The sequence below is a fragment of the Trichosurus vulpecula genome, chromosome 8 (genome assembly GCF_011100635.1).
Source record: "Trichosurus vulpecula isolate mTriVul1 chromosome 8, mTriVul1.pri, whole genome shotgun sequence".
In the NCBI taxonomy this organism is placed as follows: domain Eukaryota; kingdom Metazoa; phylum Chordata; class Mammalia; order Diprotodontia; family Phalangeridae; genus Trichosurus; species Trichosurus vulpecula.
Window position 1 is genome coordinate 182,682,714 of NC_050580.1, and position 12,694 is coordinate 182,695,407.

General features: G+C 33.9%; 1 protein-coding gene across 1 annotated transcript; it reads left to right on the forward strand.

Annotated features, from left to right (window-relative positions):
* The first annotated feature begins 848 nt into the window (after window positions 1-848).
* On the forward strand, window positions 849-1,784 carry LOC118859122 (olfactory receptor 4S2-like). The gene has a single exon (XM_036769559.1). It carries the CDS (start codon window positions 849-851, stop codon window positions 1,782-1,784), a length of 936 nt encoding a protein of 311 aa, XP_036625454.1.
* Window positions 1,785-12,694: the final 10,910 nt, after the last annotated feature.

The following is a 12,694-nucleotide window of genomic DNA, read 5'->3' on the forward strand; positions in this document are numbered from 1 at the left end:
GGCAGGGTACCTGGCACATTCTGGGTACCTGGGAAATATTTTTCTCTTTCCCCTTTCTCTTTCCTCTCCCTGATTCCACTAACCACCAAGTCTGCAATCTTTAGGCTGAACACTATTGACTGCTAGTTGTCATTCAGTATTTCCCCAAATCTCTCTCTCTCTCTCTCTCTCTCTCTCTCTCTCTCTCTCTCTCTCTCTCTCTCTCTCCTCTCTATCTGTCTCTCTCTTGGTCTCTCCATCTCTGTTTCTCTTTCTCTCCAATTATAATTTTGAAAAGCCTCTTAAAAATGTAGATGAATGACCAGGGTCTATAACAGTGAGCACTTAGATAGCATTTTAAGGTTCACAATCTGCTTTACATGTGTTATCTCACTTGACCCTCATGATAACCCTATCATAGAGGTGATATCATTATTCCTACTTTACACAGGAGGAAATAGGCTGAGATATATACCTAGAATCACATAGTAAATGACTGAGGTGGGATTTGAATTCAGGTCTTCCTGACTCCAAGCTCAGCACTTTGTCCACTTTGCCAATACATTGCATCAAGATGGAATATAATAGACAAGCTCCAGGAAAGATCTCCATTAAAGGGAGACCCAATCCCCCCACCCAAATTATCCTCTTTTACTTTTTGATAGCTTTAATTTTTAAGCAGTTAATAAGAATGGTTCTTTATACTGCTTTGAATCTATGATTTCTCCATCTTCCACGCGATTTTCAACATTACGTAGAGATTTATATTAGGATGTGTTGTCTAGTTTGAGGTTGTTTCCAACAATTCTCATTGCCTGTGACGTTTTTGAATCTCTGCAGGGAGCTAGAATTTTTCCACCTGGGCTTCCATGGAAGTAGCCAACAACATTACCGAGTTTGTGTTCCTGGGACTGTCCCAGGATCCTAAGATGCAACTGATGTTCTTTTTCTTGTTTCTCCTCTTCTATATCGTGATTATAGTGGGGAATCTGCTCATCCTACTCACAGTATACTTTGAGTCTAAGCTCCACACTCCCATGTACTTTTTCTTAAGTAACCTCTCCTTTGTGGACATTGCCTACTCATCTGCCACAGCCCCCAAAATGATTGCAGATTTCATCTCAGAGCACAAGACCATTCCCTACTGGGGTTGTGTTACCCAAATGTTTACCTTCCACTTCTTTGGCTGTGCTGAAATTTTTGTCCTGACAGTAATGGCATTTGACCGCTATGCTGCCATCTGCCAGCCACTACGCTATACTACCATCATGGGTGCCAACACCTGTGCTGTGCTGGCCTTATTGTCCTGGGCAGGGGCCCTGGGACACTCCTTTGTGCAGACACTTCTGACTTTCCAGCTTCCCTTCTGTAATTCTCAAGTCATTGATCATTATTTCTGTGATGTTCATCCTGTCCTCAAACTTGCCTGTGCAGATACCTCCTTGGTGAACTTGCTGGTGGTGGCCAATAGTGGTCTCATTTCCCTGGGTTGCTTCCTCATTTTACTAGCCTCTTACACAGTAATTCTGCTTAGCCTCCGGAAGCACTCTGCAGAAAGCCGACGGAGAGCTCTTTCTACCTGTGGCTCTCACTTGACAGTGGTGACTTTCTTTTTTGTCCCATGCATCTTCATCTACCTTCGCCCATCTACTACCTTCCCACTGGACAAGGCAGTCTCTGTGTTCTACACCACCATCACTCCAATGCTGAATCCCCTCATCTATACTCTGAGGAATGAGGATGTGAAGAATGCCATGAGGCATATATGGAACCACAAAGTTTTGGGGGAAGAAAAGAAAGGATGAAGTGCATCAAAATTAGAGGAACAGTACTTTTGGGGAACCTTAGAGGCCAAATCACTACATAATGAAGTGAATCTATTGTATTCAAAATTTACTGTAAAAATTTTACACTCATAGCAAATTTCATTGCTTAAGAACCTTTTTTTTTCTAGTCTACCATGGATGGTTGCAGTTTGAGGTAGGGTTGGATATAGGTGACAACTTTGAGAAGTCAGGAATAAGACAGAAAATCACGAGAATTCACACCTAGTTGGGACTATATTTTTCAGTTATTTCACTGATAATAATACATTTCAGTGAATCATTGCTTCACAGACAGAGAGCTTAAGGGAACACTATGTATTTTTGTTTTTATGTAGTAGATTCAAAATAAATAGTGACAGTACAGTGACTATAATGATGAACAAATGGAAATTGAGTTACCTTAATTATGTAATTCTATATGACCATGTGAAATTTTTATTTCTGTTTGAAATTATAAGCAGTGAAATTAACATGTGAACTGCAAGGTATATGTTTTTTTTTTCATTTGGTCAATGAAAATTTTAGTTCATACATGAAATATTTTGCTGAACTTGAATGATATCATTGAAATTAAAATTTTTAAAAATTATTTTAAAACTAAAAAACAAATCAAGAAAATAAAACATTAAATCACTTGTATTACTTAGTAGTTGCCTACATTGAACCTTCTATAGATATTTCAGTTTTATTAAAATTCACTTGAATGAGATTTTTATAAATCTCTGCTAAGTTTATTCTTATGTTTAAAACTTTTTCTAACTACTTATATATCTATTGCTTCATGCTAAAGAAACTTTCTGAAGTTAAAATTAATGTAAAATATTCTTCGATCAAAGGTAAGCTAGGATAGATAGACAAATATTACCATACTGTCTACTGAACAGAACTATGTAAAAATAAATTTTGATGAAGTGATTGACACATTTGCAGAAGCTGAGGCTTGAAAAGAGAATTTATAACATCCTTATTCATCACTGTGACAGATTAATGTATCTATATAATTTTTCTCCTATTCTAAAAAATAGTAATATAATATAAAATGTAAAATTACTTTTTTTCCTTTTCATAAGGTAATATTTATTTTTTATTATTATTCTTTACTGACAATTACACATATGAAGTTTCCTAGGAAAATTCTCTTTCTGTGTTTATTTTCTAGTTATTATTATTCATTTCATAATTTTTATGGAAAAAATAATTTTATTACATAGAGGATGATGTTAAAAATAATTCACTGTGGGTGGCAGATACAATAGGTATGCCAGTGGGGGCAGTTTACTTGAATCATCAAAGAAATCTAGGTGCTTTTTTATTATCTCTTTACTTATCTTGGGCATCAACTTGCTATTAATTTTTGTTCTGCCATTTCCATGGTAAAGGTCATTCTTCTTTGCAGAGAAAATGAAAACAAAATATGAACTGAGAAACACTGTCTTCTCTTTTTTTGATGGTTATCATCATCCCATCTAGCCCAAATAAATTTTATATCACTTCTTTCATCTTCATTCCTTGCAATATAACTAAAAAATGATGCCCCGTAAGTCAAATACCCTTTTTTGTTGTCTTTAACTTTCTTCTCCATCCTTAACTCATTCTGAGCTCTAACAGTTCTAATACTACTTTTATAGGACCATACTATGCCCTTAAAATTCATTGTTAGAATATTGTGTGATGATTAACTATGAATGACTCAGTTCATCTCAGCAACACTATGATCCAAGACAAGTACCAAGGTCTCATGAAGGAAAATGCTATCCTCAACCAGATGAAGAACTGATGATCTCTGAATGCAGATCAAGGCATATGTTTTTAACTTACTTTATTCTTTTTTTGTGGATTTATTTTCCTTTTGAGCTGTTTCCTTTTTCACAATTGTGACTAATATGGAAATATATTTTACAAGACAGAGCATACATAAACCTATATTAAATTGCCTACCATTTTAGGAAAAGGTTAATGTAGAGAGAGAGGAAGGAAGGGAGGGAGAAAAATTTGGAACTTAAAATCTTGCAAAAATGAATACTAAAAATTGTCTTGACAATTGGGAAAAGGATAAAATACTATTACAAAAATCATTGCTAAGCATCTTCAATAAATTTATTTTTAATATCTAAAGTTATTTATGAATTCCATGTTCATTGATATTGATCTCTTTACAAATCTCATCTCTACATATCAGAATTGTTTCCCTTGCATTCTCAGAATTTCATTCTTGAGCTCATTCCATACCTCCTTGGCTGACCTCTGTATGAATGAATAATGATGTTACATATCCCTACATGGGATCCCACTTATCTTTTCTTCAAGCTCTTTGAAAACAACTTTCCCAAAAATCTAGGGCTCACATCAAACCATGTTTATATTTCCTTGGTTCTATTACAAACTCTAGGAGAGAGTGGTCACTTCTTCCTTGACACTTCCACTCCCATTCCCAGCCCCAATGGTTTCTAACATTTCCACTACAGCAACAATTCCCTTGCCATTAGTGACAGTCAGATGAAGAATAGGATATGCCCTTGTGGGTTCATCTTCTAAAGGATGGGATTACCACCAAAGCAAGTTGTGAAGTTATTAGCTACTCTTATTTTGGCAGGCAGGTCCAGCAGATGCTTGGACAATTGAAATATTCCATCACTACTATATCATGTATTTGTGTTAAGTTCGAAATCTCAAATTCATTTATTTCCTTTTCTTGGCTAGGTGGTCGATAGTCTACTTCAATGACAAAATCAACTTCTGTTTTTTCCTTCTACTCTCCTTTAAATGCTCTCTACAATGCTTCCTCATTCTGGTTCCTCAATTTTCTCATTAATATTCCATCTTAATATAAACCACTCCCCACCTCCACCTCCTTGAACAGTCTAATCACCTACATCTCTCAATCAATCCCTCTCCAGTCACTGATACCTCTGCCTGGACTCATTTACCAGTGCTTAGTGTACTATCAGACTCTCAGGCTCTCCTGTCCCAGTGACTCTAAACCCACGACTATTATTATACATACCCCATTCCCTATCCCTTATTTTCATACCCTTCAGTCTTACCTTCTCAATATTCTACTGCAGATATATCTGTCCCTTCCACTGTGCACTCTGGAGTGCTTTCTAAACAACTAACAAACTTGCTTTCATCTTAAATTGTTTATTTTTTCTTTTGTGTTCTTTGTATTTTTTGGCTCCAAGACTTGGCTCCCTCCTATTGACACTGTATCCTGTCCATCCTTTCTAGTTCTAGTTGCACTTTCACTAATGTTTCCCAACTCATTGGAGAGTCAGAATACTCTTTCCTTTGCCACTTTCAGACATCTCTATCACTCTACCACCATTACTCAGTAACTTCTCATTTTGCGGATCATTCAATCCAAAATAATAATCAAATCAAGATTCTGGTAGCTAAGATCTATTTACCCCCAGGACATAGTCTTTCCTTCCTCACTTAGCTTTGTACTGATCTCATAGAATTCCTCTTAACCTCAACTGCTGCTGCTTTTATAATATCATGATTATATATATATATACATTGATACATTCTCTAATAAGTTAACTTCCCATTTCCTCAATCTCCTTAATTCAGTTAATCCAACCCAGAAATACAGATATCATTATGCTCTTGTTGCCACACACAACTGTTCCATTTCTGTTAACAAACTCTAAAATTCCTTTATCTAATCATATTACTTTATTATTCCATCTTTCTCTGTGCTTTCAACCCCCAGCATTATTGTTTTGTTTTTCTTTGTAAAAGGTTACTTGTTTTTAATTTATGCAATAAAAAGTGATTGCACTTGAAACTACAAATCTATTACAAATAACTTGTTTTTCTTTTAAAATATATAATAGTTATCATGTACATTTCTTTTTCCCCCTTTTTCCTTCCTCTTCCCCTATCCTGACACAAATATGCATACATAGATAAAAATAATTTTATTCCTACTTCTATTTATCAGATCTTCTTGATGAAGATAACATCTTGCTTCACATACCCTTTGTAATTAATTTGGGAATTTATAATAGTCAAAATGACTTATTTGCTCAAAGTTATTCTTAAAACAATATTACTGTTACTGTATACATTGACCTCTTGTTTCTACTCATTTCATTTTTCATTATTTTGTGCAAGTCTACCATGTTTTTCCAAGATCATCGAGCTCATCATTTTTTATAGCACAGTAGTATTCCATCACAATTATGTACCACAACTTGTTTAGCCATTCCCCAATTGATGGGCATCCTTGCAATTTCAAGTTCTTTGATGCCAAAACAGGAACTGCTTTAAATATTTCAGAACATATAAGTTATTTCACTTTTTTTGTGAATGTCTTTGGAAGTATACCTTGTAGTGGTATTGTTGGGTCAAAGGGGACAGGCAGTTTAATAACTCTTTGGGCATAATTCCAGTCTGCTTTTCAAAACGGTTGGGTCAGTTAAGTGACATTAATAAAATTGAGTATAAAAACTGAATTAATAAATACAACTAAGGGTTGTTTTTATGATAAACTAATGAAATAGATGAACCATTAATCATTTTGATTTTAAAAAGAGAGAAGAAAACCAAATGACTAGTGTCAAAAATGAAAAGTGTGAATATACCACTAATGAAGATGAAATTAAAGGAATTATGAGTTATTTTACCCAATTATAGGCCAATAAATTTAATAATTTAAGTTAAATGTAAAAAAAATTTACAAAAAATATAAATTACCTAGATTAGCAGAAGAGGAAATGGAATATCTGAATAGACCTGTTGTAGAAAAAGAGATTGAACAGGCCATAAATGAACTTCTTAAGAAAAAAAAAAACTAAAACCAGACAGATTTACAAGTTAATTCAAACATTTAAAGCTCAACCAATTCCAATATTAAATAAATTATTTGGAATAATAGGCAAAGAAGGGATCCTACCAAACTCCTCTTATGAAACAAATATTGTACTGTTACCTAAACCAGGAAGAGTAAAAACAAAGAAAGAAAATTATAACCCAATTTCATTAACTAATATGGATACAAAAATTCTACTACCTGTAACATTGCAACAGTACATTACAAAATATACATTATAAACAACAGGGGATTATACCAAGAATTCAGGGATGGATTAATGTAAGGAAGACTATTAACATAATTGATTTTATCAATAATAAATGTATAAAGAAATCATATAATTATATCAACAGAGGCAGAAAAAGATTTTGTTAAAGTACAATCCTTATTTCTATTAAAACACTTGAATGTATTGGCAAAAAATTGATTTTTCCTTAAAATTGATAAAAAAGCATTTATCTAAAATCATCAACAAGAATTTTTAATGATGGGGATACACTAGAATCCTTCCCATGAAGATAGGTGTGAAACAAGGATGCTCATTGTCACCAGTATTATTCAATGTCATATTGGAAATTCTAGCAATAGTAATAAGAGAAGAAAAAGAAAAAGAAAAAAATCAGAATAGGGAATGCGATAATAAAACTCTTTATTTTTGCAGATGATATGATGATATACTTGGAAAATCCAAAAGACTCAATTAAAAAGTAAGCTGAAATAATTAATAATTTTAGCAAAGTAGCAGGATATAAAATAAATCCACATAAATCACCAGCAATCCTACCACAAACAAAACCTTTCAGGAAGAGATAGTAATATATACCCCAACCTTATTACTTCTCCTGACTTTGGCCTCCAATCTTTCCACTCATCAGTTCTTTCCCAGACAATTACTGCTGTGCTGGCTATACCTTCCTTCCTTCCTTGTCTTGATTCATTTGATGAATTGGTTCAAATCTATACCATTCTCTACCCTTAAATCCCTTCCCTTAATCGTCCTATCATGTCATGTCAAGCTCGAACATTGGATTACTCCCACTATCTGCTAAATTTTCTCTTATTCAAATGCTAAATTTAGGAGAAAATCATGAAACTATATGTAGTCAACTACAAATTTGTTATAAAATCTCAATCTGGTCTTCACAAAAGGAATGAAATCCTAATAGTTCACTAATCAATTTCCCACCCCACTGCCATGGACACTATTCAAGCCTTTTTATTCCCTTTTCTTAACTGACACATTGGCATTTCCCCTTTCACTCCCCTCACTAAAGGCTTTGCCCCATACTTCACCAAATGGTTGGAAACCATTGACCAACAGTGCCTCCTTCTCTCCTCCTTTTCAAGTCACATCACTAAGTCATCTTTCCTTGGACCTTCTTTTACCTCTATTTCATATAATGAGAGAGCCATTCTCTTTGCCAAGGTAAATAATTCTATATCTACCCTAGATGCCATTGCATCTTCAATCTTCAGTAGGTTTCTCCTTTTATTATCATCATTCTTTCACTGATCCTTGGTGTACTGGTTGTTTCCCTGATGCCACAGACACTCTGTCTCTCTCATTCTTAAAAAAATGCTTACTCAATCCATATTTCCTACTAGCTACCATTCTCTATCTCCTCTCCTCTACCTGGCCAAATTCTTTGGGAAAATCCTCTATGCTTACTGCCTTGACTTCCTCTTTTCTTATTTGATTTTAAATCTTGCACATTTTGGCTTCTGGTCTCCTTATTCAACTGAATTTTCTTTCTAAAGTCACACTTGAGCTTTTATATTTACTTATATTTTTTATAATTGACATTTTTTATTTTTAGTTTACAACACTCAATTCCACATAATTTTGAGTTCCAGATTTTCCTCCCCCCACTACCTCTCCAAGACGGCATGGAATCCTATATATCTTTTACATATAACTTCACATTGAACTTATTTACACAATAATCAAGTTGTAAAGAAGAATTGTGACTGATGGAATGAATCATGAGAAAGAAGAAACAACACCCCTAGCCCCCCGCCCCCCCAAAAAAAAACAAGAACAAAAACAAAAGAGGAGAAAAAACAAAGGGAAAAATGGAGATCATACAGTGCGCCTCAATCTGCATTTAGACTCCATAGTTTGTTCTCTGGATGTAGACAGGTCTCTCCATCATGAGTCCTTTGGAATTGTCTTTGCACCTTGTATTGCTGAGAAGAGTGAAGTCTATTAGGGTTAGTCATCACAGAATCAATATATCTGTGGTTGTGCATATGTTTTAGTACATATGGGTCCTTTTCCCACTTGTGTGATCTCTTTGGGATACAACCCTAGAAGTGGTATTGCTGGATAAAAGGGTATGAACATTTTAGAGCCATTTGGGCATAGTTCCAAATTGCTCTCCAGAATGGCTGGATCAGTTCACAACTCCACCAGCAATGTAACAATGTTCCAATTTTCCCACATCCTCTCCAGTATTTATCATTTTCCTGTTTTGTCATGTTACTCAATCTGATAGGAGAGATGTGGTATCTAAGAGTTGTTTTGATTTGCATTTCTCTAATCAGTATTGATTTCAAGCATTTTTTCATATGCCTATAGATAGATTTAATTTCTTCATCTGAAAACTGCCTGTTCATATCCTTTGACCATTTCTCAGTTGGGGAATGACTTGTATTCCTGTAAATTTGGCTCAGTTCCCCATATATTTTAGAGATCAGGCCGTTATCAGAGACACTAGTGGTAAAGGTTGTCTCCCAATTTTCTGCTTTCCTCCTAATCTTTGTTGCATTGGCTTTTTTTATACAAAACATTTCAATTTAACATAATCAAAATTATCCATTTTGCATTTTATAATGCTCTCTATCTCTCATTGTGTCATGAAGTCTTTGCATTTCCATAAATCTGATAGGTAAACTATTCCTTGCTTTCTCAAATTGCTTATAGTATCAGCCTTTATTCCTAAATCATAAACCCATTTTGACTTTATATGGTGTAAGATATTGATTGGTCTATGCCCAGTTTCCAATTTTCTCAGCAGCTTTTGTGAAATAGTGAATTCTCAGCCCAGAAGCTGGATTCTTTGGGTTTATCAAAGAGTAGACTGCTATAGTCACTGACTACTGTGTCTTGTGTACCTAACCTCTTCCACTGATTCACGACTCTATTTCTTAGCCAGTACAAGGTAGTTTGATGGCTGCTGTTTTATACTACCATTTGATGCCTGATGCTTGATAGTACAGTTTAATATCTTGTATGGCTAGGCCACCTTTCCTAGCATTTCTTTTCATTAATCCCTTAGATATTCTAGACCTCTTGTTCCTCCAGATGAATTTGGTTATTATTTTATCCAGCTCTGTAAAATAATTTTTTTGGTAATTTGATTGGTATGGCACTGAATGAATAAATTAGTTTAGGTAAAATTGTCATTTTTATTATATTAGCTCAGCCTAACCATGAGCAACTGATATTTTTCCACTTATTTAGATCTGACTTTATTCGTGTGAAAAGTGTTTCATATTTATGTTAATATAGCCCCTGAGTTTCTCTGGGCAGATAGACTCCCAAATATGTTATAGCATCCACAGTAACTTTGAATGGAATTTCTCTATCTTTTGCTGTTGGGCTTTGTTAGTAATGTATAGGAATGCTGAGGATTTATGTGGGTTTATTTTATATCCTGCAACTTCGCTAAAGTTGTTTATTATTTCAAGTAGTGTAGTTTTTTAATTGATTCTCTGGGATTCTCTAAGCAAATCATCATATCATCTGCAAAAAGTGATAATTTAGCTTCTTCTTTTCCTATTCTAATTCCTTCAATTTCTTTGTCTCCTGTTATTGCTACAGCTAATGTTTCTAGTACCAAATTGAATTTAGGGGTGATAATGGACATCTTTGTTTCACCCCTGATCTTATTGGGAATGCATCTAGCTTATCCCCATTACAAATAGTGTTTGTTGATGGTTTTAGGTAGATGCTATTTATAATTTTAAGGAAGGCTCCTTTTTCTCCTATGCTTTCTAGTGTTTTTTTAGAAGGAATGGTTGTTATATTTTGTCAAAGGCTTTTTCTGCATCTATTGAGATGATCATATGGTTTCTGCCAATTTTGTTGTTGATATGCTCAATTATTTTGATAGTTTTCCTAATATTGAACCAGCCTTGCATTCCTGGAATAAATCTTACCTGGTTTTTGTGTATTATTCTCATGATAAGTTGCTACAATCTTTTTTGATAATATTTTATTTAAAATTTTTGAATCAATATTCATTAGGGAAATTGGTCTATAATTTTCTTTCTCTTGTTTTGATCTTCCTGGTTTGGGTATTAGTATCATATTTGTGTCATAAAAACAATTTGGTAGGATTCCTTCACCTATTTTCCCAAATAGTCTATGAAGTATAGAAATTAATTATTCCTTAAATGTTTGATAAAATCCACATGTAAAACCATTTGGTCCTGGAGATTTTTCCCTAGGGAGTTCATTGATGGCTTGTTCAATTTCTTTTTCTGAGATGGGGTTATTTAGGAATTTTACTTCCTCTTCTATTAATCTGGGCAATTTATATTTTTCTAGATATTCATCCATACCCCTAAGTTTCTCAAATTTATGGGCATATGATTGGGCAAAATAATTCCTGATTATTGTTTTAATTTCCTCTTCATTGCAGGTGAATTCACCCTTTACATTTTTTGACACTAGTAATTTGATTTTCTTCTTTTTTTTAAATCAAATTGACCAAAGTTTATCAATTTTATTGTTTTTTTAAACCAGCTCTTGGTTTAAGTTATTAATTCAATAGTTTTCTTCATTTTGATTTTATTAATCTCTCCTTTGATTTTCAGTATTTCTAATTTGCTATTTAATTGGGGATTTTCAATTTGTTCTTTTTCTAGCTTTTTACTTGTGTGCCCAATTCTTTGATCTCTTTTTTCTCTATTTTATTCATGTAAGCATTTAGAGGTATAAAACTTCCCCTAAGAACTGCTTTTGCTGCATCCCATAAGTTTTGGTATGTTATCTCATCATTGTCATTCTCTTGAATGAAGTTATTAATTTTTTTCTATGATTTGTTCTTTGGCCCATTCCTTCTTTAGAATTACATTATTTAGTCTCCAATTAATTTTTAGTTTATATTTCCCTGGTTCTTTATTACAAATAATTTTTATTGCATTGTGATCTGACAAGGATGCTTTCACTACTTCTGCCTTTCTGCTTTCGATTATGAGGTTTTTATGCCCTAGTACATGGTCAATTTTTGAACATGTGCCATGTACTGCTGAGAAAAAGAATATTCCTTTTTATCCCCATTCAGTTTTCTCCAGAGGTCTATCATATATGCCCTTTGTAAAATTCTGTTCACCTCCTTAACTTCTTTCTTGTTTATATTGCAGTTAGATTTATCAAGTTCAGAGAGGGGGAGGTTGACGTCTCCCATTATTATAGTTTTGCAGTCTATTTCTTCCTGTAACTCCCTTAACCTCTCCTCCAAGAATCTGCAAGCCATAGCACTTAGGGCATATATGTTAAACAATGATATTGCTTCATTGTTTATGGTGCCTTTTAGCAGGATGTAGTGTCTTCCTTATCTCTTTTAATTAGATCTATCTTTGTTTTTGCTTTGTCTGAGATTAGGATTGCTACCCCTGCTTTTGTTTTTACTTTAGCTGAAGCAAAATATATTCTACTCTAGTCTTTTACCTTTACTCTGTCTGTATCCCCCTGTTTCAAATGTGTTTCTTGTAAAGAGCATAGTGTAGCATTATGGTTTTTTTTTCTTTTCAGGGAGGAAATCATTTTATTTGTAACAGTGTAAACTCAGGTTGATGGTTACAAAATTCTATAAGCAGCCATAGCGAAACTTCTCAACTACAACCACTCTTTTAGAAGGAAATGTAAACTAATAATGAATGAACCCTACTGGTTCATAAATAGTTAAGTTGTAAGAAATAATATGTTATTTCCCTCTATTCCTCTGCAAAAAGTCTAAGTTGGACCATGTGCATTTAAAAGCAGAAATCGTTTGACTCTTGTTGAATGTATCAAAAGATATTTGTCTGTGCATTTGTGTACTCTGATATGTGTATGCATATT